Here is a 24546-nt window from a genome sequence, read left to right as displayed (position 1 = left end):
ACACACACACACACACACACACACACACAAACTGGTCAGTAGTAACTTTTAACACCCTTGTCTTTGCATTCTGATATCTGTGCCAGTTCTCGGTTGGTCTTGATGGATTGTTCTGCATGTTATGAGGTATATCTTCCCTGCTTTTTGGCATGGTAATTTTGCATGCTATTTTTGATTGGGATTTTGTCACAGTAATTTTGCACTGGTTGCCAGACATTGTGCATCTTCCTTTTTTGGCAGATGGACACTTGTGGTCCTGCTTTTGCCTTTGCTCTGGGACCACCATCTGCAAACATGGTGGTCCTCTTCGGTCTTCTACGACTTTTCAGGCAGATCCAGGGCAGGGCTCATCCAGGGCGGATTATCCCTGACTGAGACAAGACCTTCTGTCTGCTCTGTGCAGTGCTCTGGGGTCACGAGGTTGTCCAGTCTGGCTGGCAGGAGCAGGTGCCACTCCAAGCCTAAGTGGGAGCCTGACACCTTCCTGACCCCCCTGGGCCCCCTGCTTCTGCGGTGAGTGTGGACAGGAGCAGGGCCGCCTCTGTTCAGGGATGACGGGGCTCATGTGGACATCTAGTGTGTGTCTGTTTCACATTTTTGTCCACTTCTTGGTTACTTCAGAAGGGAGGGCAAACCTCAGCCAAACTGGAAGCGGGCAGCCTGTTTAGGACAAGTGCAGGGTGTATGTGTGTGTGCCGAGGGGGAGCTCTGGGCTGCAGGGAGGGACCCAGGACACACACTCACCTCCCGCAAGGACAGTAAGCCCTGCACCCTGAGGAACAGCTCCTCCGCCTCAGCCACAGCTCTTTGGACCAAGTCGTACGCCTCCAAGTGATACGCGGTTTTTTGCTCTTCATTTTTCTCATTTTGGGCACATAATCTTTATAAGATGGAAGAGTGGAATTTAGAACAAAAATTTCAAGCATTATACCATCAGTATTAACAAAATGCACAGTATATAATTTTTAAATAATTATATTGTATTTTTATTAGTGCTTCAAATTTTATGATTAGTTGTTCTATATGTAAAGATATTGTCACTGTATCTCAGCACAAAGTAAGTGTGCACTCTACACTATTTTTGTAAAATTAAATCTACGCCTAACAGATCCAGTGAACCAACACCACGATATTAGTTGTGCTGATTTAACTGCCTTGTTTTCCTATTTGTGGTTTCTGCATTTTTTAAAGTTCTACAATGACCATATATCGGTTCTGTAATAATAGGATCAAAGTTACATTCCACAAGTGTCCAGGTGGTTTTTCCCTCATCAAGGCTGTTTTTAATACCTTCTAAACAACATTTGCTTGTCGTGCTTCGAAATGCCTGCATGTAGCCCAAGCATGGGGCGGCCCAGGGCTGGATGGATGGAGGGGAGGTGGGAGAGGGAGGCCGTTTACTGAGGCCTGGCCTCGTTCCTCTGCCTCTGGGCCAGTCTCTGCCCTCGATGACAGTGGGGACTTTGAGAGGTCGCATGAGGGAGGCTGACAGAGGCCCGCTGGAGGGCAGCGCCCGGGCTCCTCCTCAGGCCAGTGCAGGTGTGAGCAGGTGCAGGGGCACGCGGGGTTCACGTGTGTATGGCTGTGAGTGAGCATCTGTGAGTGGTCACAGGTAATGTGCACATGTGGGTGTGACCTGTGTCTGCCCAAGTGTGACCAACATGTGAACGCTGTGGGGGGGGGGGGGCTGGGAGGCGTATGTCCGTGTGTCTGCAGAGACGCAACAGGTGGGCCATGAGGGGGCCGGACGAGAGCGCGGACACCCCCTGTGCTGCCGTCCTGGAGGGAGGTGCAGCTGGCCACAGGGCCAGGAGGAGGTTCTGCTGGAGGACAATGGGACCCAAGGGGGGCTGACCCAGGAGGAGAGCTGGGCATGGGTCAGGACAAGGCGCAGGGGGGCGGGGGCACAGGGACGGTCCCTGACTGTGCTCAGAGCGCCAGCCCCTCCGCCCCCCAGGAGGGCCCCCCCAGCAGGGCTGCTCACCTCTTTATCTTTGCGCGCTCTAGTTTTATGTCCACACAATTCTCTCTGTAGCCCCAGGTGGTCAACTTTTTCTCAATCTCCATCAGGTGATCATCCAGTTCGGTCAGCAGAAACAAGCATTCACAGTCAAGCAGTCCCTGAACGGCCCGGATGCGGAGGCGCACACATCTGCGGGGGGCGCGGACCGTCCCACGTGTTGACTGCAGCCCGGGCAGCATCACTGTGACGCTGAGCACCCTTCCCGCAGCCCAGAAACCACACAGGCCACATGCTTCCATCACGAGACAGTCAAGCTGGAAAGTAGCATCCTCCCCCGCCCCCCGCAGCACCGCCCTCCTGTGCCTCAGGGGCAGGAACCCACACGGAAACCCACGTCCGACGGGCGGGTGCTGCCGGCTGGAGTCCCGGGAACCCTGAATAGGAGCGGGAACCCGTGCGTGTGGACAGCCATGAACAGCCCCTCTCAGATACAGGACCCAGAACTGAACAAACACAACGCGGAAAACGAAGAGGACAAGCCTCGGCTGCTTCTTTGTTCGGGTCAATGAAATGGTGACGCGCAGCCCTGATTTAGGAGAAGAGCGGGGCACGGGCGCAGGGCGGGGGACAGACCTGTGACAAAGACTCTGTGACGTTACAGGACAAGATCCAGAAACACATACCAACACGACCCAAATCCCAGAGGAAACAATTTTCCAGAAGAATACAAATTCCCAGAAAGATAGCTCAAAGAGAAGCCAAAAATCTGAACGATCAATAAGCACAGAAGGCCATTGGCACTCTTCAAAGCTCTGTGCCCAGACAGGCGACAGGCTCGGGAAGCAGCCGGCGCAGAGGTGAGGACAGAGCCCGACAGACCCCAGGGAGGCATCTGCTCACGGCACCGAGTTCCACACTGTCACGGGGGATGGAGAAGACCCGGCAGCCAGATCCCCGCCGGGGCTCTGCCTGCCCCTCACTCACAGGTGTCCACGAACACCTGGGGGGAGCTCAGCGGCGTCCCCTGAAAATTTAGGGACCAAACAAGCCACCTGCCTCCCTGTCCCAAGAAAAAGGCACATTGGGAAGGAAGAGACACCGCCCCCAGGAGCGGGAAGGCCGAAGGTCAGCCTCTGGTGACCTCCCCGGGCCCCTCCCCCAGGGGCCACGTGCTGCACACAGGTTTGGAAAACTTCATAAAGAAAACGTCAACCCTGGCTTTCACGTGAATTAAGTTTTTCCTACAAAGGACTACCTGGCTTCTAGGTCTGTGACCATAAATTCCAAGATGGGCACTCGGTTAGGTCTTTCCTTCTGCAGGACCCTGAAGGTATCGATGAGTCTTTGAAACAACTGGAAGGCCTGAGGAGGACAGGGCGCTGACGTCTGCATGTGGCTCCCGGCCACGGAGACCCGGCCATGCGCCCCCTCCGACAGCGCCAGGGGGCCCCTACCTCCACTTCGCTGCCGTCGCCTCCAATGGCCAGGAGCGTGTCCGCCAGAGTCAGGGCTGAGCTGTACCAGAACTCCTCGCCCCCCCCCAGGCGCTGGGCCTGCTCCACCATCTTCTTCGCTTGTCCGTAGTTTCTCTCCTTGTTTGCCAGTTGTGCAAGAAGGTGCAGGCATCTTGCTTCTGCACAAGGGTCACTGAGCTCCTAAAATATGTATATGTGCAGAGAGAGGATGGGGTGGGGGGGGAGAGACAGCGTGAGAGCAGCTCGGGGCACCAGGCCTTCCCACACAGTGTCCACTGGGCTGCCCCTCACCTCTGAAGGACGCCCCATATTTGCCCTCAGGGCATGGGGCTGGGTAGGCTTCTGGCCTGTGCATGTGCGAAAACCCACTTCCAGGGTTCCTGACCCCTCCCCTTAGCGGCAGTCCCCAGTGCCCTCCCAGGAGCCGCCGTCCAGATGCTGGCCGAGGGCAGCGGGGGGGGGGGGGGGGGGCGGCGACCGGACTTTTGCACCCTAGCCCGCCGGGGCCATCTCATCCCCCATCCATCGCACACAGTTGCAGGTGGCCTGGGCGTGGGGTGGGGGTGATGTTGGCCTCTGAACCGCACCCGGGGAAGGAGGACGCGGGGTGTTCAGGCAGGAAGAGCAAGAGTCCAAGGCGGCTGGCTCCAGACAGAGCAGTGAGCATGCAGCCCGAAGAGACTGAGGAGGGGGCCTGGTGGGCCTGGGCCCTGTGGTCCAACAGCCAAGGCCCCAGAAGGCAAATACAGGCTGGAGGCGAGGAGAGGAGGTAGACACAGGCGGTGGACATACTGGCCGGCGGCGGGTGGGGGGAGCCACAGCGAAGACGCAGACCGCGGGCTGCAGTGGACGGAAGCAGGGGCTGGTGCCTGCAGACGCCCCAGGGAGGCATCACCAGGCTCTGCCCACCACGGCCCCACAGAAACGTGGCCATGGTGTGGGTGGTTGAGGGCAGCGGACGGCCAGAAGGGAAAGGCCCGTGGGCAGAGCACCATCCGTGCATGTGGGACACGTGAGAGAAGGCTTGGAGGGGCAGTGTGGTGTCTGGAGGAGCGAAGGTACCCCTTCCACCCTCTGGGGATGGACACTCCCCAGGAGCTCACACCTGGCTGCTCGACCCCCTGGTCTCAGAAGAGGCCGTTGCCAGCAGCGCGCAGCCTCTCAGTCCCACCCCGGGTGCTCCCCCTCTTGCCCCCGGCCTCACCCCTTTGCAGTCCCGCCTGCACACAGCTATCTGTGTTGGCCTGAGCACCCTGCCCACTGCCTGAATCTCCCATGGCCTTGAATTTTTGTGCTTTTATTAGGGACTTCTCTCTCTCTGGAATCCTTCAAAACCAGGGACAGCCTGTCTGGTCCTTTAGTTTTGCCTTGCCTGCCCCCCCACCCCCCGTGAATGCAGTTCTCCGAGCTGGACGCAGATAGAACCACCTGTCCGCAGGTGCCGGAGGGCCACCATCTCTACGGGGAGGGATGCACACACAGGCTTCCATCCTCACGGAGGACAGAGCCCAGGAGAAAAGCAACAGCCCGGCTCGGGAGGAGACAGCCGGGGCTTTGGAGCCTCCAGGTGCTGGCACTAGAAGGGCCAATCACGGGGCACCAGGAGGGCCCGAAGATCTGTGCTCAAGGGCAGAGCAGGTTCAAGAAGCTGAGCAGACGGGAGTAGCAGGGGGGCTAAGGAGCTGAGCTAAGATCTGAACAGCCAGACTGGAATGCAAGCCTTTCTGAGGGGGCTCAGAAAACCCCAGGCTTCCAGTGAGGCCCCCGAGAGACCACAGATACCTGCAGGGCCCACACCTGAGCAGTAAGGACAAAACTCATGGGCCGGGGGCCTAGCCCCAGGCCCTCCAGGCTCTCAGCCTCTGCATGCAACATCAGGAAACGCAGCGCGGGGAACACTGCCATCCGTGGAATCAGACCCGCGGCAACCATAGGAAGCAGGGACTTTAGCAAACTCTCCACAAAGAGTGAACGAAAACCAGAGAAACAGGCGCAGGGCAGAGACTTAGATCCAAGTCCAGGATGGACGTTCCAGAATGGCGAGCGGCAAGCCAGCTTCCAAGCAGACAGCCCGAGTCCCAGAGAGCCGCCGAGGTGCGCAGGCGGGCGGGGCTGATTCTGGCGGTGCGGGCGCCCCCCCCCCCCCCCACCCCGCAGCCCCTCACCTGGAAGGCCAGGTAGGCCTCCGACAGCAGCAGCCTCGCAGGCTGGTACAGGTCCATCTCCAGCAGCACTTCTGCTTTGAGGGTCCACAGCTGGGGGAAGGACGTCCCTTCCAGGCCCCTCCCGGTCTCTCCGTTTATCTTCAGGAGCTGGAATGCAGGGCAGGCAGGTCTGCACCCATGGCTGGCGGGAAGCTGCCCACCGTCCATGGTTTCCCACCAGGCCGGGCCCCCTGCCTCGGTAGCGTGCGGTCTCCTGGGACAGCCATCTCTTCTCACCCACCAGCTCACCCCCAGGGGCACCAGAGCTGGTCCTGTGCCGCTGCTGCTCCCGCCCGTGCCCCATGCTCTGGGACCCCACTCTCCGGTACCAGGCGGCACCTGGACCAGCACGGGAGGTGTCACTGAGCCTCTGAATTCGGCAAGACACATGGGAGCCTGGCATGTTCCTACCACGTCTCCCAAATGGTTGAGGTTGGGGGCTCACAAATGGAGTCCCAAGGGTGGTACGCCCATGGTGACAGGCGTTCGGGGCGTGGTGGCTGGGACGGCTACTTTCCTTGATGGGCGAGCCCACACAAAGTGAGCCCGCTGTGTGGAAGGGAGAGCTGGTTAGTGGTCAGACTTCCTGGCCACTCTCTAGCTGCCAGGCCTCGACCACCCTGCCCGTCTTCTCTGAATCCTGCCCAGTGCCTCTGGCGGGCACGCTCTGAGGTGATCTGTAGCTCCAACTGGCCCAGAGACATCCAGGGCACACCCGACCAGCCCCCGGGTGTCCCAGGGAACCCGGCACGAGGGTCTGGACACAGCTCACGGTGAAGGCACGTCCTGGCTAGCAGCCCGAGGTTGGCCTCGGCGCTGCCCCGCTGGGCTAGGAACAAGGTGCTGCCCGCAGAGTGAGGGTACCTTGTCCTTGGCCACGAGGGGCTTCATTTCTGCTGGGTCCACTACAGTTATGGGTTCAGCCAGAGTTGGCACACTGTCTTCCAAGAGCAGTTCTTTATTCTTCTCCTTTCTCAAGGCAATTTCTTTTCTGCAGCTAATGTAAGTAACACAGGTGATATGCCAAAGAAGAAATACAATGGCCAAGAAATACCTGAAAATGTCCAATGTCATTAGTAATCAAGGAATGCAAATTAAAATAGCTATAAGAAGCCACCGATCACTCACCTGTTTACAAAGATAACCCAACCTCCGGCACAGCAGCCCCAGGCTGAGCGTCCTCCCACCCCCCAGTCTGGCTGTGATGCAGGATGGGGCCTGGGGTTGGAGGGGACACAGCCGGGAGCAGGACCGCGTTGGCCAAATCCTTCCTGGGTTACAGGTCAGCTGGTGTCCCGCCCACGGGGGGTGGAACAGCGATGGGGAAGGGCCGCACCTTGCCTGCTCCAGCTCATAGATGTATGTCTGCCCGGCCACCTCTTCATGGTAGGCAGCTGTTTCTCGCAATTTCAAATCCAAACAGGTAAGGGCAAGTCTAGGGGAAGGGGCGATAGGGAGAAAGAACACGGTCACACGGGACCTGGTAGATCAGAGTCAGGCTGCACTGGGCTCAGTTAGCCTCAAAACAATTGGTAAACGAAAAAGGAATGTATAATTTAGTGATGTTTTCAATAATTTTTAGACCTAAGCAAAATGACACAGGTGCCTCTACCAAACTTCAGGTACAAAGAATTTTAATCCTCACCCACACGTCTTACTCTATACATAGCATCGCAGGGCGACCTTCAGAGGGAAGAATAAGGTACCGTGCGCAGGGCTGTGGCCACCGTGACGAGTGCAAAGCAGACAAGCCCTGCTTTGATTCTGATGTGAAACGGTTTTGTTTTGAGAGGATTTCAAGCTTACATAAAAGTGGCACGAACACTACAAAGAATTACTGTGCAGCCCTCGCCCAGACCGCTTCAGCACGAGCACTTCGCTGTATCAGCTTTATCGTTTTGCCTCCCCACCCCCGCCATCCCCCTATGGTTTTTTTCTGGATGATTTGAGAGCAGGCCACAGACACAGTGGCCCTTCATTCTAATACTTCAGCGTATATTTCCTTAGAACAATGATCTTCTCTTAAGGGCCAGGTCGAAATTTTAAAATAAAATTACTATTTTTATGTTAAGTATATTGATTTATTTGGTTTTACAAATCACAGGGACTATTATTTATAGAAATAGTCAACCATAGAATCAATATTTGGAAATGCTGTTTGTTTTTATATTGCTTTGGGGAAATTTTTCCCTTTAGCCACCTAAATGTTCCCCAGTTTCCCTGAATATAAAACAGTCATACTGACCGCAGGTGGTAGAGATCTTTGAGGCTCCTGCTTTCTACCACAGATGCCGCGATTACTACACCCAACTGCAGGACTGGGATGGTGAGCTCGTAGAGGGACATCTTCTGCAGGGCTCTGACCAAATGGTCCAGATAATATAAAGTGTATGTCTACATAAATACACAACAAACATGTAAGGTCAAAGAGGGGAGGAAGGGTAGGCCACTAGCTTACAGGGTCTTTCTTCAAAAACCTCTATCCTTCATGACAAGCACAGCTCGGGGCAAACAGCAGGTGCTCAACAGTGGTTGTTGAATGAATGAATGAATGAATGAATGATGTGCTCTCCCCCTTCTCTCCCTCATTCATAGCTTTCATCTTGTCATCTGCGATCATCCATAATCTTCAACACCCAAGTACAGTTAAAAGTCCTCATAAGAAACAATCCATTTACATATTTACTCAAATTAATGTTTTTGTTAGATTTCTTCTACTAAAAACTGCTGATCCATTAAAAACAGAATTTCTTTATGAACACATATAACTGCCTTAAAACTTAATACCGGTGGAGAAGAACAATACTTATAACAACGGACTGGGTTTGATAAAATAATTATTCTGCAATGAAGAATTAGAAAAGTTGGATGAAGTATTTTAAAAACGCACCAAAAGCTCTGAAGACTGGGTAATTGATGCTGGGAGAAGTTACTGGGCTGAGTGCCAGAAGACAATGGGTATCTAGAGAAATGAGCCTGCCATATTGGGGTCCCTTTGTCCTGGGGGTTTCTGCGGAGTCAAGAGGCAGCTGAGAGGTTGGATGGTACTTCTGGGTTTTGTTTGTTTGGGTTGTTTTGGGTTTTTTTGTAAGGTGGAGACAACAAAACGGCCTTGAGGGCCCACTGAAAGCTTCATGCCCAGGCTGGGTGCCCGAAGGGCTGCACCTTAGGGTGAAGGGTGATCTACAAGGAAAGCAGCCGTCTCAGGGACGTCCTCAAAAGCTAGTGGCTTCGGGCGGCCTGGAGAACATGTGGTTCTTTGAGAGACTAATAACTGGTAACTCCTGATGAGGCTGGTCAGGAAAGAGGGGTGGGAAGACACAAATCCTACAGACCTGCAGACACTAAAAGATAATAAAAGCACATTAAGAACAACATTATATTACAAACTTGAAACTTTATATTAAGTGGAAATATCCTAGAAAAACACAATCCACCAAATTACAAGAAGAAACAAAAAATCTGAAGAGCTCCAGAACTACAAAGTAAACAGAATCATAACTTATGACCTTCCCATATAGAAGAAAAGGCCCAGAAGTTTCCACCAGGGAACTCTCCCAAATTTAAGGAAGAAATAACAAATAATCTTATACAAGTCTCCCCAAGAATAGTAAAAAAAAAAAAAAAAAGATGGGGGGGGCCTTCCACGGTGACAAGAGGAGTGTCCTGGCTGGCCCCGCCCTCATGTCCCCCAGGCCAGCAAAGATTATCTGAAGTCACAGGGAAAATGGTAGAAAATTCACTGTCACCATTGCCAGAAAGAGCGATTTATGGTTTTGTTCCTTTCTTAAGCTCCCAAGTTGGCTTCATACTATATCTTGTGTGAAATCTTATTCCTGAATCTTGACTAAACTCCTTGGCTTAACCTATTGGCCTCAAAAATATTGGGCAGTTGCACTGCCATCTACCTCCTCATTACTATAGTAACCAGTTATGTACTTTTACTTGGAATGAACGTGATGAGTACCTCTCCGCTCAACTCCATTCACACAATCACAGATAACTATGCTAAGATCCACAGCAGAAGAAATACCAAGAAGAGGCCATCCCAGCATTCAGACATATTCCCACTAGTGAAGTAAATCAAATGTTCTTTTTTGCAAAGAACTTTACACCAAAAACTAAATTGTATGTGGGCTAATACCAAGCATTTATTGTAAGTTTTGATATAATAATTTTGACCATAATTACTTTTATTAGCTCTTAATAGCCTGATATTAAAATGTAAAAAAATTGAACTTCTCTTAGATTATGTTCCATTAATATTAAAATATTTTCAAATATCAGTTATTAATGGGCAGAATAAATAAAATACCACTTCATCATATATCAGACTTTTAAAAAAAATAAGTATTAGTAAAAGCACGAAGTCCCTCCAAAAAAAGGGACGGGGGAGGGACTACTTCCTAACTAAAAGGTCAATGTGAGATTGTGGCCCAGAAGGACATGGATCCTTGGACTTTGTTTTTGTTGCTGGTGCTGAGCTCCTAAAACCCTTGCAATCTTGTGGCTCATGAGCCCCTTCCGAGCACAGCTGAGTTTATGCCGGGAGGTGACTCTGGGCAGCCCCTGTCCAGCTCAGGCTGGGGGCTGCGTGCCGGGGAACCAACCCTGTGACCAGAGGGCGGGAGCTTTGGTCCCACCCCCCGATGCTGGGCTCGGAGAGAGGCTGGAGACTGGATAAATCAACCGCCAAACATTTCATCACTCGCGCCTGCATAACGGAACCTCCCTACAATTCCTAAGTGGAGCGGTGTGGAGTTTCCGGATGGTGAACACGTCCACACGGGGATGGCGCACCGAGCGCCACGCACTTCGGAGCTCCTGTGCTCGGCACCTGCCCAGACCTCGCCCCGTGGACCTCTTCAGCTGGCTGTTCACTTGCATCCTTTCTAATAACCCGGTAATCTAGAAAGTAAAGCGTTTCCCTGAGTTCTGTGAGCCGTCCTAGCAAATCGTCAACCCCGAGGAGGGGGTCACGGGAACCCCCAATTCGTAGCCACGTCAGATAGCGGTGCGGACAGCAGTGTTGATGTGGGGGCCGCCCTGAGGGACTGAGCTCTGAGCCTGAGGAGCCCGCGCCCACCAACCCTGGGAGGTCCGTGCCGGGACTGGGCTAATTCACAGGACGCCCAGTGGGTGTGCACAGACAACAGGAGAGCTGGATGTTGGTGTGGAAAAGCCACATGTCTGGCGCCGGCTGGGAGCAGGAAACGGTTCAGAGTCTGAGTAACTTTTTACCAAATCCTGACACGGGTGCTGTATGAACAGGAATGAACATGGAAGCAAACACCCCAAAGCGTCAAACACGATTATACATGAGATGAATAATACGTTTCAGCCACATTGATCGTACTATGATAATCATCAGCAAAAGATCAATGTAATAAATTAAAAGAATAAAGGAGAAAAAACATTATCACTTGAACAGATGGAGAAAAATACTTGGTAAAAGTCTATAGCCATTCATGATTACAACTCTTAGCAAAGAGAAATAAGAAACTTCCCCAGTCAATAAAGAATATCTATAAAACTACAACAAACACCAATTATACTTCCAAGTAGTGTTGGGGACCCTCCCGTTGAAGCAGGAAATGAGATAAGGCTGTGCGCTGTCACGGTGTTTCTTCAACACCTGCCCAGGCCTGAGCCAACAGAGCCAAGTAAGGGAATGAAAAGTGCAAGGACTAGAAATTAGAAAGTAAGCAGCTGGCTGTAGATGGAATGATTGTACGCACATGAGATCAAGAAGAATTTACAGATAAATCACCAAAATTATTAAAAGGTTAACAGAGGGGCGCCTGGGTGGCTCAGTCGTTAAGCGTCTGCCTTCGGCTCAGGTCATGATCCCAGGGTCCTGGGATCGAGCCCCGCATCGGGCTCCCTGCTCCGCGGGAAGCCTGCTTCTCCCTCTCCCACTCCCCCTGCTTGTGTTCCCTCTCTCGCTGTCTCTCTCTCTCTCAAATAAATAAAATCTTAAAAAAAAAAGGTTAACAGAATTATATTTCTATATTTCATGTGGAGTTCAAGCGTGACACAAAAAGGCATACTTACAATAGCATCAAGAATATCAAATACATGGAAATACACCTAACACGTGCTTAAGCTCCACACAGAAAACTCGATCCTCTGTGAAGAATCGAGGGCAGTCTAAACCGGTGGAGAGGCAGACTGTGCTTACGGACGGGAAGGCTGTGGGAGAGGGCTGGCTCTCCCCAAGTCCACGGCTGACTCAGACTCTGAGCAATCACGACCTGCACCCCCCGCCCAGAGTGTTAAGTGGAATCCAACACGTGGGTTCTAAAGTACACGTGGAAATGCAAAGAGAATGGAAAGAACGTCCGAGACCTTCTCGAAGAACAAGGTGAGGGCACGCAAAGTTCAGTAATCACGACCGTGAGGTGTGCGCACACGTGTGTGGACACTGGATTCAGGACAAACGTGGCTCTGCAAAGAAGATGGGCAAATGCTTTTCCCATAAATGGGGTTGGAACATTCAGATACCCAGATTTAAAAGCCTGAGGCTGACCTTGCCCTACACCACACCCACCAATCTCAGGTGGATGGTCCGTGTGAATCTGGCACACAAAACCATAAAGCTTTGGGGAAAATATTGTAAGAGAATATCTTCATGACCTTTGGAAAGAGAAACGGCCTTTTTAAGCAGGACACACAAAGTATAGTGACAAAGGAACAGATCACTAATTTTATCACATTAACACTGGGAACCTCTAGTCAATGAGAAGACCGCAAGAGAGCCAGGCCGAGAGTGGAAGGTAATCGGCCCTTCGTAAATTGTCAAAGTGTTGTTCCCAGACTAGATCGAGAATTCCTTCAAATCGACAAGAAAGAGACAGAAACCTTAATAAAATGTGGGCAACAGACTGGAAAGGCCGCAGAGAAGATGTCCGGGTGGCCAGAGGGCACAGGAAGGTGCCGCCATGCTTCCTCTGAACGGCCAAAGTAGGAAGGGGAGCCAGACGAGGCCGGCACGGTCGACCAAACACACGCTCCGAGACGCACGGCTTCCATCACGAGCGCTCACAGCAGCTTCGCGCGTGAAGCCACGAGCTGGAGACAACCCGAATGTCATCCAGTGTCGAACGGACAAATGGACCGTGGTCTAGTCAGGGGCCGTGGGACTGCTCCACAGCCAGGAGACCCAACAGGTGACGGAGACACAGACGACCGTGGACAAATCCCACAAAACACTGAGTGAACGAACCCAAACACAAAAGGTTTATAAGGAGTATTTCCACGTTTTTAAGCACAAAAGACAGGCAGAAGGCAGTGGGCACCGAAGGTCCCCAAAGTCTTCGGGCCTAACCCCTGGAACCTCACAAGCAACGGCTTCCTTGCCAGTGTGGTTAGTGTGGAAATCCGGAGAGGGAGGGATTTCTGTGGGTTACTCGGGAGGTCGCAGGCACAGACACTGCCCACAGCGGCGTTTCCGTGTTCGGGGGGGGCTGCATGACGACAGGGAGCACGTGCTCCCCACCGACACTCGCAGTTCGTCTGGGGAGAGTAGCGGCCGGGCCGGGGGAGGCCCGGGGCTGACCGTGCTTGCGCCTCAGCCCGGGCGGCACACACAGGGGTCTCCCTCTCAACGAGTCACTAAGCCCCCTGCTCAGGCCGCCCGCTTTCTGGATACACTTCACGGCAGGAAGGCTACTACGGGGCAGGGACACGGGGTTCGGAACGCAGCTGGCTGGCACCCCACCCAAGCCCGCACCCCTGCTTGAAGTCGCCTTACCGGCCTCTGGATGCTTGACGGGTTAATGGTAAAGTCGCTTTTATCTTGTTTAAACACCGACATCACTTCTTCAGGGCAGGAGTAGGAAGCCCATTCTTCTATGCTTGTCGGTAAGTCTTCCGGCTGTTGGCCAGGAGCCGCGGTGGGATGCTGCAAGCAGGAACGCAGGATTCGCTGCAGAATCAGCACAGCCCGAGCAGACGGGGGGAGCCCTGAGAGGGCAGCGCCTTCGGGGACCCAGTGCTGCCTGGATCCGGGCCCCCCCGCCGCCTCTGCCCCAACGGCGCCCCTGCATGTGGCTGCCCTCGCTGTGACCCAAGCCCTCGCTGTGACCCACACCAGAGCCACGTTCGATTTCACAGCCAAAACACACTCTGACATCACCTGCAAGAGCACAAAGCTGATGCTCTCTGCCACGTGCAAACCAGAGTCTGCCTGGGGTGCCCCGGCTCGCGGTACCCCCAGGACCTGCACATCTGCGTGCAGTCAGTGCTGTGTGGACACGCACACAGAGGACACAGTGCTGGAGCCCGGTGGGAGTGCCCGCTCTGGACGGCCATGCACACAGGAGTGTCCGGCCGCGTGGGTGTGCATGTGGGCTGCAGGCTCCTCAGGACGCGGGGGCTCTTTTCCCCTGCTCCGGAGAGCTGCCCTCCTTCCCGCACACCCACAGCCAGAGAGGAGACACACGTCCTGGGTCACCCTCCTAACAGCCTGGGGTTGTCCTCCACTTTACAAAAGAGGACACTGAGGCATAGAGAGGTCCGGCAGGCCCCACAGCCTGGGTGTGGGTCCAGGCCCAGCCATGTGGCCCCAGTCTGTGGCCCTGGCCCTCCACTGTTGGGGGCCCAGACACAGCCCCATATTCGAAAGTGCACACAGTACCTGCTTGAAGTCTTTGCCCTTTTCTCTGTCCTTCTCCTTGTCCTTCCCTTTCTCCTTCTCCTTTTCCTTCTCTTTCTCCTTTTCCTTCTCCTTTTCCTTCCCCTTCTCTTTCTCCTTCTTCTTCTCCTCTTTTTTAGGCAATAACAAATGTGAACTAGTTGTTGCTGCTAGAATTTTACTTTCTGAAATTGCTTTTCCTGCTGTTAATAAAGATACCTGTGAAAAATGAAATCCAGATTTGCAACATTAAGAACAGCCATGCACACGCTCCCCCACCTGCTCAAATCTGAGGGGCGGCTAGTGGTCCTAAGGCTCTGAGTGGTAACCTTGTGTCCACTAGGGCACCAGGGCCACACCAGTGAGCCCGCCCCATGCACAGGTGACTGCAGCGTCCCTCGGTGGGTGGGACACTCAGCCCCCAGGATGCTGGACCAGCGGGGACACGGAGCTGACCTCCGAGGAGTGCCTGTCCCAGCTCCATGAAGTGAATTCATGTCTCTAATTGAGAACACGTAGAACTTTTAGTGGTTCTCCTAAAAGAAGTGTTAAAGAATCCTTGTTTTGTGGACGGTGGGAGAGTGGGCTGGGGCATCTTGAAGACCAAGGATGCCTTCCCAGTCCCTCCCATTCTTCCCACTGCCAAGGGGTGACAGCCCCACTGTCCCCCAGCACATTGCTGGGAGGGTCAGGGCACTGCCCTCAGGAGGTCCTCGAGAACCAGAGGCTCAAAGAGCTGCCCTGGGAGGGCCCTATAAAGAGATGATGGGGGAGGAGGGATGAACGGAAGAAGGTTCTGGAAGCCGAGGACCAGGGCTGCTGAAAGGCAGGCAGATGCAATCATGGGCTGGCTGTCCCCTCCACATGCCGAGGCTCCGGGGACTGTTGCCCAGGGGTACTTCGTGGTGGATGGGCAAGGGTGGTGGGGAGGTTTCAGAGAAGAGTGTCCCCAGCCACTGCAGTGTGGTGAGGGCCCTCTTCCGAGGTCTGCACGAGCAGGCGAGGCCCGTGGGCTACAGGGAGAGGCGTGGGCTCCTGCCAAGAGCTGGGGACCGAGCAGGGAGCAGCCTCACGCCTCACCTGCCAGATGCGCTTGAGGTACGTGTAGGCCATGAGGCAGTAGTCCTCGTAGCTGGCCGCGCTCGGGGACACCATCAGGGCCAGCAGGGTGTAGGCGCGAGCCAGCGCCTCCAGCTGTCTCACGTTCCGAAGCTTCTCCAAGGGGACTGACCCCGTGTCCTCGGACACTACACTTTCTGGGGCTCCCTGAGTGGACAGGTGCTCCCCTGCAAGATAGGGGTGTCCAAGCCATGAGCATGTCCCGACTGGGCCCTTCTAGAAGGCGGACCCGCCTTCAGGGGCCAGGCAGGCCTCAGGGATGGTGTCCCAGGGCTCCTCCCCCGGCATCTGAGGGCTCCTCCCCTCGCGTCCCAGGGCTCCTCCCCTCGCGTCCCAGGGCTCCTCCCCTCGCGTCCCAGGGCTCCTCCCCCGCGGCCCAGGGCTCCTCCCCCAGCATCCGAGGGCTCCTACCCCGCGTCCCAGGGCTCTGCACCCCCACCCCCACCCCCGCGTCCCAGGGCTCCTCCTCCGGCGTCCCAGGGCTCCTCCCCCCGCGTCCCAGGGCTCCTCCTCTGGCGTCCCAGGGCTCCTCCCCCCGCGTCCCAGGGCTCCTCCCCCCGCGTCCCAGGGCTCCTCCCCCCGCGTCCCAGAGCTCCTCCCCCGGCGTCCCAGGGCTCCTCCTCCGGCGTCCCAGGGCTCCTCCCCCCGCGTCCCAGGGCTCCTCCCCCCGCGTCCCAGAGCTCCTCCCCCGGCGTCCCAGGGCTCCTCCCCCGGCGTCCCAGGGCTCCTCCCCCCGCGTCCCAGGGCTCCTCCCCCCGCGTCCCAGGGCTCCTCCAGCGTCCCAGGGCTCCTCCCCCCGGCTGCAAGTCCCCTCGGGGGCCCGAGAGGACACGTCCACCCCAGGCCCGGCTCTGAACCAGAGCAGACCCCACCCTCACCTGCCAGCTCAGGTGTGTCCCTGGCAGGTGTCATCAGCAGCAGGATGTCAATCGCCCACTTCAGGTGGAATGTCACGTCTTCCATAGGAAACTGTTTGTAATACAGCCACTCGCTGAATTCCATGATGTACTCAACTTTTTGCCACTCGCTCTCTGGCTTCTTTGGGATGAAACAAAAAAGGACAGAAGAGACATGTGCTTACCACTCAGCATCCCAAACACTGAAACGGAGGGTGTCTTCTGGAAGCCAGTGTGTGCACAGACCCCGCCTCCACCGCGGCGGGACCCTCTAGCGGGACATCTGCTGTCCACACTCGTTAGAACCTTTCCGTTGCTGATAGTTTTGTCCCAAGACCAAAGCCTCGCAGATCTCTCCGGGCCCTCCACGCCCTTTGTGGGCCTGCCTGCCCGGCCTGCCCCTTCTGGCCCCCAGGCCTCCTGAGTCAGGCCGTCTTCAGTCTGTACCCAGCTTTGTTTCCTAAGGCACACATTCAGATGTGTATGTGAGGCACTCTCTGGATGGTTCTGTGGTTAAGCAGAGCTCCGGGGGTCAGGGAAGATGCTGCTCTGTCCAGCAGGCAGCCCCAGAGTCCAGCCCAAGGCCTGGCCCATGCACAAACTGGGTCACAAATCACTGCACCAGGGAGTGGAGCTGCTCCCCGGCCCTCACAGAGCAGAGCCAGCCCCGCCGATGGCACCTCTACCTTCCACCCACCCGGCCCCACGCCCTTGCCCCAAACACCATACTGCATACCTGACCCTCGGGCAAGTGGAGGGGAAGCTGCCATCTGTGGGGCGGGGGAAGGCAGGAAGGGGGAGGGTGGTGCTGAGGAGCAGGAGTTTGACTTTGGGTGCTGGGTTGACACATGGTAAGATGGAAGGGGGAGTGGGCAGTGGGACATGTGAGGTGAGGGTGGAAGAGGGTCCAGGCTACACACTAAGTTGTGAGGAGACTCAGGGTAGAGGTCGTGTTTAGCCCAGGAGCCTGGCTGAGATCGCCAAGGTGGGAGGATTGTGGATGGAGCCCTGAGCCCCTGCCCTCCGCCTCAGTAAGTGGTGGGGGAGGGAGGAGTGAGCAAGAGGCAGGTGGACGTGGGAGCCCAGTGAAGGAAGCCTGTCGGGTGGGGACAGGGCAGGTGGGCCCTCAGGACCCCCATGGCTGTCTCGATGGCTTTGGCTAGAGTTCTGCAGGAGAGCTGGAGAGGGTGAGAGCTGGGTTGGAGTGTTTATGACACAACCATCATCTTCCCAACAAGTGGGGCTGGGAAAACAGGGCATCCACATGCTCACACCAGCCACAGAGTGTGACTCAAAGCAGATCAAAGATTCAATGTAGGACCTGCAGCAATGAAGCTCCTACAACAAACACAGGAGTAGATCTTCATGACCTTGGACTACGGGACAGCTTCTTGGATACCGTCCCATAAGCATAAGCAACAAAAGAAGAAATAAATTGGGCTTCATCAAAACTATAAACTTTTGTGCTACAAATGATATCATCAAGAAAGTGAAAAAGTGGCTGAAAAAACAACACAGAGAGAAAAAATTTACAAGTCTTGTATCTGATAAGGGGTCGTGCCCAGGATGCACGAGGAAGTCCTACAGTTCAACAATAAAAAGACAAACAACCAAATTAAAAATTGGGCAAAGCATCTGAATAGACATTTTTCCAAAAAAGATAGACACGTGGCCAATACATGCATGAAAATACATGCATTAGTCACCCGGGAAACACGATGAGACAGCGCCGTCACCCGCCAGGACGACAGAACCAGGCGGCCAGGTGACAGTGTCGCCCAGGCACGGAGAGACTGGAGCGCTCTCCATCGCGGCTGGTGGGAAAGTGCTCCTGGAAGGTTGGGTGGAGATTGGCGCGGCCCCGCAGTTACACTGTTCGGGCTGTGCCCAAGAGAAATGTGACCACGTGTCCACACAGCGCTATTTGCAATAGTTAAACACGGAAAAAACACAAACACCCGTCTGATGGAAGACTCTCAGCCCTGAGCGTGAAGGAAGCTCGGACAAAGCCTATCACACGAGGCCTAGACACGTTATGCCAAGTGGAAGAAGCCAGTCACAACGGACACACCTTGTGCGGCACTTTCGTGAAATGTCCACACAGACAAACCCTTATGGACAGAAAGTGGACTGGCGGCTCCCTGGGGCTGGCGGTGGGGAGAGAAGTGAGTGCAGATGGACCGGGTTTCTGGGTTGTGATGGAATATTCTAACGTTGACCTTAGTGATGGCTGTGTGACCCTGTGTATTTACTAAAAACGTTTTGTACCCCTGAGAAACAGGAAGCAAGGGACGAAGGGACTCGGGGTCGGGGGGACAGAGAGCCTTTGCAAGGAGCCTGGTGCCTTTCTCTGGAGCGGCGGGGTCCACACTGCCTGGTCCCAGTGAACCTGGTGGGGACCTTGGTCTTCACTGACCACTCAGCGTTGACCACACAGAGCGGCGTCCTGACCAGTCCCCAGTTAATGCCTTCCCGAGAGACACGCCACCCCTGGGACCCTGGCTCAGTCGAGAAACCTCACGGCAGGATTTGCTCCGTGAGAGACGTTCTGTGTGACGATATCTGGTGCCGGTGCATCTGACAGGGCTTCCTCGTCCTTCCGCAAGTCCCACCTGCTCTGCCGCCACCCCAGCCACCTCCCCTCCCCCGAGCCTGCCCCCAAGTCACTCGCAGTCCGTCTTGGTTCTGGTTGGAGTGGGGAGTCTCAGAAGGCTGCAGAGCCCTGCTCCGTCCGTAGCCCAGTCCAGCCTTGGGCGTCCCCCCCTTGGGTGGGCTTCACCCACTCCCCCCACAGTATCTCCCCTGCAGCAGCACGGCGCCCCACCCACACAAGGACCTCGTCCCTCCACGCTGGGAAGGGGCGACGGAAGACAGGCATCTGTCTACTGCCCCTGACTCATCAGAAAGGCACGTCCCCTCCCGTGGCTCCTCTGCTGGGCAAGGTCTTCCTTGGGGTGCCTCCCACGCAGCTGCCAGGGGCTCAGCCTCCCTCCACGGGACCGCATCCATACCCGAGAGGCTGAGTCACAACCACCCAAAGCTCCTCGGTCGGACCTGCAAGGCTTGGATGGCGTTGTGGTAGCAGACCAGCTCTCCGTAGACACTCCTCGAATTCAAGGCCAGACGGTGCCACATGCGTGCCAAATAATCTTCGCTTTCGTCTTTGAATTTCTGTATTTCCATTGTAAAATTCTGGCCAAGTTTGGCCTTCACAATGACCATATGTTTAAAAATCAAGCTAGAAAGAAGCAAAAGAGAGCAATTAATGCTTGAATGATAAACAAATACAGATAATGCTCCTAAAACTAAGGAATCTGTGTCCCTTTTCCTACTTACAAAGACAAAACAGAATGGAACCTCAGTTCCTTGGCATTTGCGTGGGTTGTGTTTTAAATCCCCACCCTTCTTGTGTTGAATTCCCAGTGGGGAAATAAAGTCATCCGTGGGAATGGGAACGTGGCGGTGGGCACCGGTGGGGCGAGCAGGGGAGGGCGGCTCTCTGGGAGCGGTGCAGACAGGCGCGGGGTCCTGGGTGTCCTGGGGCGGGAGGGGGGGTCCCTGGGGGGCGGGGCCCCCTGGGGCTCCCGGAGGGGAGGAGCACTCACAGGCGGGGGTCCCTGGGGGGCGGGGGTCTCTGGGGGGCGGGGGTCCTTGGGGATGGGGGGTCCCTGGGGGGCGGGGCCCCCTGGGGCTCCGGAGGGGAGGAGCACTCACAGGCGGGGCTCTTGGAGGGGAGGAGCACTCACAGGCGGGGGTCCCGGGGGGGGGGGGGGGGGGGTGCCTGGGGGGCGGGGCTCCCTGGGGGCGGGGCTCCCTGGGGGCGGGGCTCCCTGGGGGCGGGGCTCCCTGGGGGCGGGGCTCCCGGAGGGGAGGAGCACTCACAGGCGGTGCGCGGTCCGCGGAAGCACCTGCACAGCCTCGTCCAGCACCTTGAGGCCGCCCTCCCAGTCGCCACGGTCGGCGTGGCAGTGGAAGAGCAGGCCATAGAGCGCGGCGCGGAGCGTCAGGTCGTCCTCGGCCCCTGCAGTGGGAGAGGGGCCTGTGTGGACAGCAAGGCTGGGGTGCCCGGGGAGCTCTCTCAGCACCACCCCCGAGGCGGTGGACGCACCGAAGGGCAAGTGCGTGCGTCTGTCCTGCGCGTCGGCAACCGTGTGGGCCCGACAACCACCCTCCGGCCAACACGCAGCCTGTCTGTGGGGAGCAGGGCCGCGTGACATCGGTCCTTTAGGCCCGGTCGCTCAGAAGAGGCTCATCAGGGGCTCACTGTCCCTGCAGCTGCCCCACTGAGCTTTCTCCACCACGTGCTTCCAGAGCACCTCCCGCCCCCCACTTAAGCTTGCTCAAACTCTGCGACCTCCAGGCCCTTTCTTTAGTCTCTGTAACTCTAGAAATAGACACTGCGAGCACGAGGGAAGAAGAATCCGTTCCTGGCAGCCTTAGGCAGCACCGTTAGGAGTGGGAGCGCCCTGCGGAGGGACAGAGACCAAGCCGTCTTGTTGACTTGCCACCACACACGCCACAGCACTGCCGAGCTTCAGTGCCCTGTTGTCCCGCGTGAGCAGAGGCCCCGCCGTGGGTACAGGACGCTCAGGGGCTCTATTTTACATCATTGACCATGTAGCTTTCTTTCCCTGTTTTGAATTGTTGGAGCAGATGAAGCGCATGCCTGGGGATCCTGCCACCCACATGCCACATTGCGTGGGACCTGTGGGCCCTGTGGCCTCTCCACGGCCAGTGCGCGGGGTCTCAGTATACAGGTGTCCCCACTGTCCACGCCCAGGAGCAGGTAGATTCGGGCACATGACTGGACAAGCTGGTCAACCTCTGAGACTGGGCTAGCAAGGGCTGCCGATGTCTGTCATTTCAGTCCTGACTAGCTCAGGGGTCCTGCCTTTCCTCTGCCTCTCCCTGATCCATGCCAAGGAGCAGCATCCTCCCCGATCCACAGTCATGCTCATGTCTTTGGACCACTGACCGCTTTTCCAGTCCACCCATGGAGGCCTGTGGCAGAGACCCTGCCAGCTGTCGCCTGTGGGCACTGGGACCCTCCTCCTCCTCCACCCCTTCCGCCTGCAGGTCCTGCCAGGGGGGGCCTCGGGATGCAGGGAGGCCTGCAAGTCCCCACCAGGGAGACCAGTGCCGTGTGGAGCCAAGCCTCTCAACTCTCGGGCTACTTTTTTACCACAGCACGGCATAGCCCATCCTGACTAATACGACTACGTCTCACAGAAGTTATTCATTTAGCTCCCAAATTTGGTGAAAATATTTTCCCAGTGTTTACTTTTTAATTTTCTGTATTTCTCATTATTCTCATTTAAATTTTTGTACATTTGAAGATGTGAGTCTTTGCTCACTTTAAAGTTTAAGAAGTAATCTTCCCACAAAACACTTGCCATGCTCAATTCTACTTTCTGATTTTTCCCCAACACATTTTGAATTTTTACTGCTACTCAACTGCTTACCCTATTTGACATTTGGTGCTTATTTGGGGGCGTGGAGTTCAGCGTGCACTCAACCTGCACGGTCTCCCAGTGGTGCTGTATGCTAGCAGGCAGACCAGCTCTGCACCGGGCGCCAGTTTCTGCCATCTATGGGAACTGTTAGGGTTTAGTACTCAACTTAATATTTAATTACACAGGGTCATATTTTTTTGTTCATTATTTTAAATCAAGTTTATCTCTCCAAATAGACCTGAAGTTCTCAGGGAGGGGAGACTGTTGTCCTAATCCCCAGCATTTACACTCCCCAACAGACACTGCGTCCCTTATGGTAACAGTGATGATTATTTTTTTAGCAGAATTAAACATGAATTCTTAAATAGTGTTTTACTGTTCTAAGTTCAGTTTGTGTTTTGTTTTTGCTTTGCAAGTCTACATCTCCACATTTTTTTAAGGAAGAGGAAGAATATGATCTATCTGCCAGAGTAACCCCGAGGCTGGGTTTCACAGCGGCCCCTAGGCTGCGAGTACCTGCCCTGACCCAGGGGTCCCTGGACAGTGGGCCTCTAGGCTTTGGTGTCCTTGTGCACACAATGGGGATTCCATGAAGTTGTTGCTCATCATACCCCAAGCGCCGAGCATTCACTCTCTGTGGTCACCGTCCTGATTAAGCGGCTTCATACAAGGCTGCCAGAATTCCCAGCACTGAACACTTCCCTTTCCTCGTGCCTGTGGCCGTGTCTGTCTTGTGTCTACAAACCTGGGAGAAAATGACCTTCTGTCATCCCTCCACTGTGGAAGTCCGCCGTAGGCCACTGGTGCAGAAGCAGCACTTTCCCTTTTCCCTGAAGTAAAAACAAAGAAACAATACATATGTTTGAAAGTTGCAATTTATTCTTTGACCATTTTGATGTTTATTTGGCTCTGTATCTAATTACAGAAATTGCAACTAAATTTCTGAAATACTAAGTCATAAAACGTGAAGTCACATTTCACCCATAAGAGAAAGCTCCCCAGGGCACACGAGAACACACAGAGACCACCTCCAACATAGCCTGCAGCTTTTTTAATGACATAAAGCATCCAAATCCATTTTAGAGCTTGAAATCAACGGGACCAAAAGCACACTAGAAAAAACTTATGAGAGGCATGCCTGGGTGGCTCAGTCAGTTAAGAGTCTGACTGTTGGATTTCAGCTCAGGTCATGATCTCGGGGTCCTGGGATCAAGCCCCACGTCAGGCTCCATGCTCAGCAGGGAGTCTTCTTGATATTCTCTCTCTCTCTGCCCCTCCCCCTGCTTGTGCATGCTATAAATAAATAAATAAATAAATAAATAAATAAATAAATAACTTGTAAGATACAGCAAACACAGTGCTCAGAGGGAAATTTATAGCTGCAAATGCCTACATGGAAAAAGAAGAAAGATCTCAAATCAACAACCTAACTTTATACCTTAAGGAATTAGAAAAAGAACAAACTAAACCCAAAGCCAGCAGAAGGCAGGTAAAGATTAGAGCACAGATAAACAAAATAGAGATTGGAAAAATAACAGAGAAAATCAATGAAAAGATCAAGAAAATTGACAAAACTTTAGCAAGACTAACAAAGAGGAAAAGAAAGAAGACACTAAAATCAGAAGTGAAAGTGGGAACATTACCACCAACGCTGGCGAGATAAAAAGGATTCTAGGAGAACTCTGTGGGCTAGTGTGCACCAAATATTAGAAGACCAGGAGAAATGGCCAAAATCTTGAAACATGCACATTGCCTAAGCTGACTCAACAAGAAATGGAAAATCTTAACAAACGTTGAGTAGAGACTGAATCAATAATCAGAAACCGTCCAATAAAGAAAAGTCCTGGACCCAATGGCTCATGGGTGGATTCTACCAAACGTCCAAACAATTGACACTAATCCTCTTCAACTCTTCAAAACACCAAAGGGAAAGAAATACTTCCACGCTGATTCTCACACCAGCACTACCTTGATAGCAAATCCAGACAAACACATCACAAGAAAAATCACAGACCAATATCCATTATGAATAGAGATGAGGCAAAAATCCTCAACAAAATTTAGCAAATCAAATCCAACAGTATAGTAAAAATATTATTCACCATGACCACGTGGGGTTCAACCCAGAAATACAAGGGTGGTTGATCACATTAATAAAAGGAAGGAGAAAAACTACATGATCATCTCAACTGATGGAGAAAGGTATTTGACAAAATCCAAAAGTTTTCATCATAAAATCTCAGAAAACTAGGAATAATGGGAACATTTCTCAACACATAAAGTGTATTTATCAAAAACGCACAGCTGACATTGTGCTCAGTGATAAGCAACTGAAGCTCCCTCCTAAGATCAGGAACAAGATGAGGATGCCTGCTTTCACTGCTACTGTTCAATATTCTCCTGGAAATTCCAGCCAGATTTATATACAAGAAAAAGAATAAAAGGTATCCTAATTGGAAAGAAGAGGTAAAACTCTCTCTATTCACAGATGACATGATCCTATATATAGAAAATCCCAAAGAATCCCCAAGAAAATCATTAGAGCTAATAAATCAATTTAGCAAAGCTGCAGCACATGATGCAATAGTCAGTTGTTTTTCTACGTATCAGCAGTGAACAATCCGGAAAGGAAACCAGGAAAGTGCTGTGGACTTACTTGTGTCCCCTCCCCACCACCAAATTCACATGTAGGAGCCCTCGTCCCCAGCGTGCTGCTATTTAGGGGGTAATTAGGATAGATGAGGCCATGAGGGGGAGGGTCCTCACAAGACGAGACAGCAGAGATCTTGCTCTGTCCCCAT

General features: G+C 54.0%; 1 protein-coding gene and 1 pseudogene across 4 annotated transcripts in view; one reads left to right on the top strand and one right to left on the bottom strand.

The window, feature by feature from the left end:
• Positions 1-24546, bottom strand: part of CFAP46 (cilia and flagella associated protein 46) — a 100007-nt gene that overhangs the window by 29921 nt on the left and 45540 nt on the right. For all 4 annotated transcript variants that reach the window (XM_078076935.1, XM_078076933.1, XM_078076934.1 and 1 more), the window contains exons 25-39: positions 22491-22575; positions 20175-20313; positions 19347-19530; positions 16275-16434; positions 15358-15563; positions 14281-14496; positions 13396-13545; positions 7888-8036; positions 6979-7077; positions 6507-6639; positions 5604-5750; positions 3418-3618; positions 3219-3325; positions 1985-2152; positions 745-880 (exon numbers count right to left, since the gene is read on the bottom strand). In XM_078076935.1, the coding sequence (XP_077933061.1) occupies positions 745-880; positions 1985-2152; positions 3219-3325; positions 3418-3618; positions 5604-5750; positions 6507-6639; positions 6979-7077; positions 7888-8036; positions 13396-13545; positions 14281-14496; positions 15358-15563; positions 16275-16434; positions 19347-19530; positions 20175-20313; positions 22491-22575 (2280 nt within the window). The remainder of the gene's footprint in view (positions 1-744; positions 881-1984; positions 2153-3218; positions 3326-3417; positions 3619-5603; positions 5751-6506; positions 6640-6978; positions 7078-7887; positions 8037-13395; positions 13546-14280; positions 14497-15357; positions 15564-16274; positions 16435-19346; positions 19531-20174; positions 20314-22490; positions 22576-24546) is intronic.
• LOC118518779 (phosphatidylinositol N-acetylglucosaminyltransferase subunit P pseudogene) lies at positions 9370-9767 on the top strand (annotated as a pseudogene).

This window comes from Halichoerus grypus, chromosome 7 (genome assembly GCF_964656455.1).
Source record: "Halichoerus grypus chromosome 7, mHalGry1.hap1.1, whole genome shotgun sequence".
NCBI classification, from domain to species: domain Eukaryota; kingdom Metazoa; phylum Chordata; class Mammalia; order Carnivora; family Phocidae; genus Halichoerus; species Halichoerus grypus.
The sequence above is the reverse complement of the archived record's forward strand: the minus strand, read 5'-3'. Positions and strand labels throughout refer to the sequence as shown.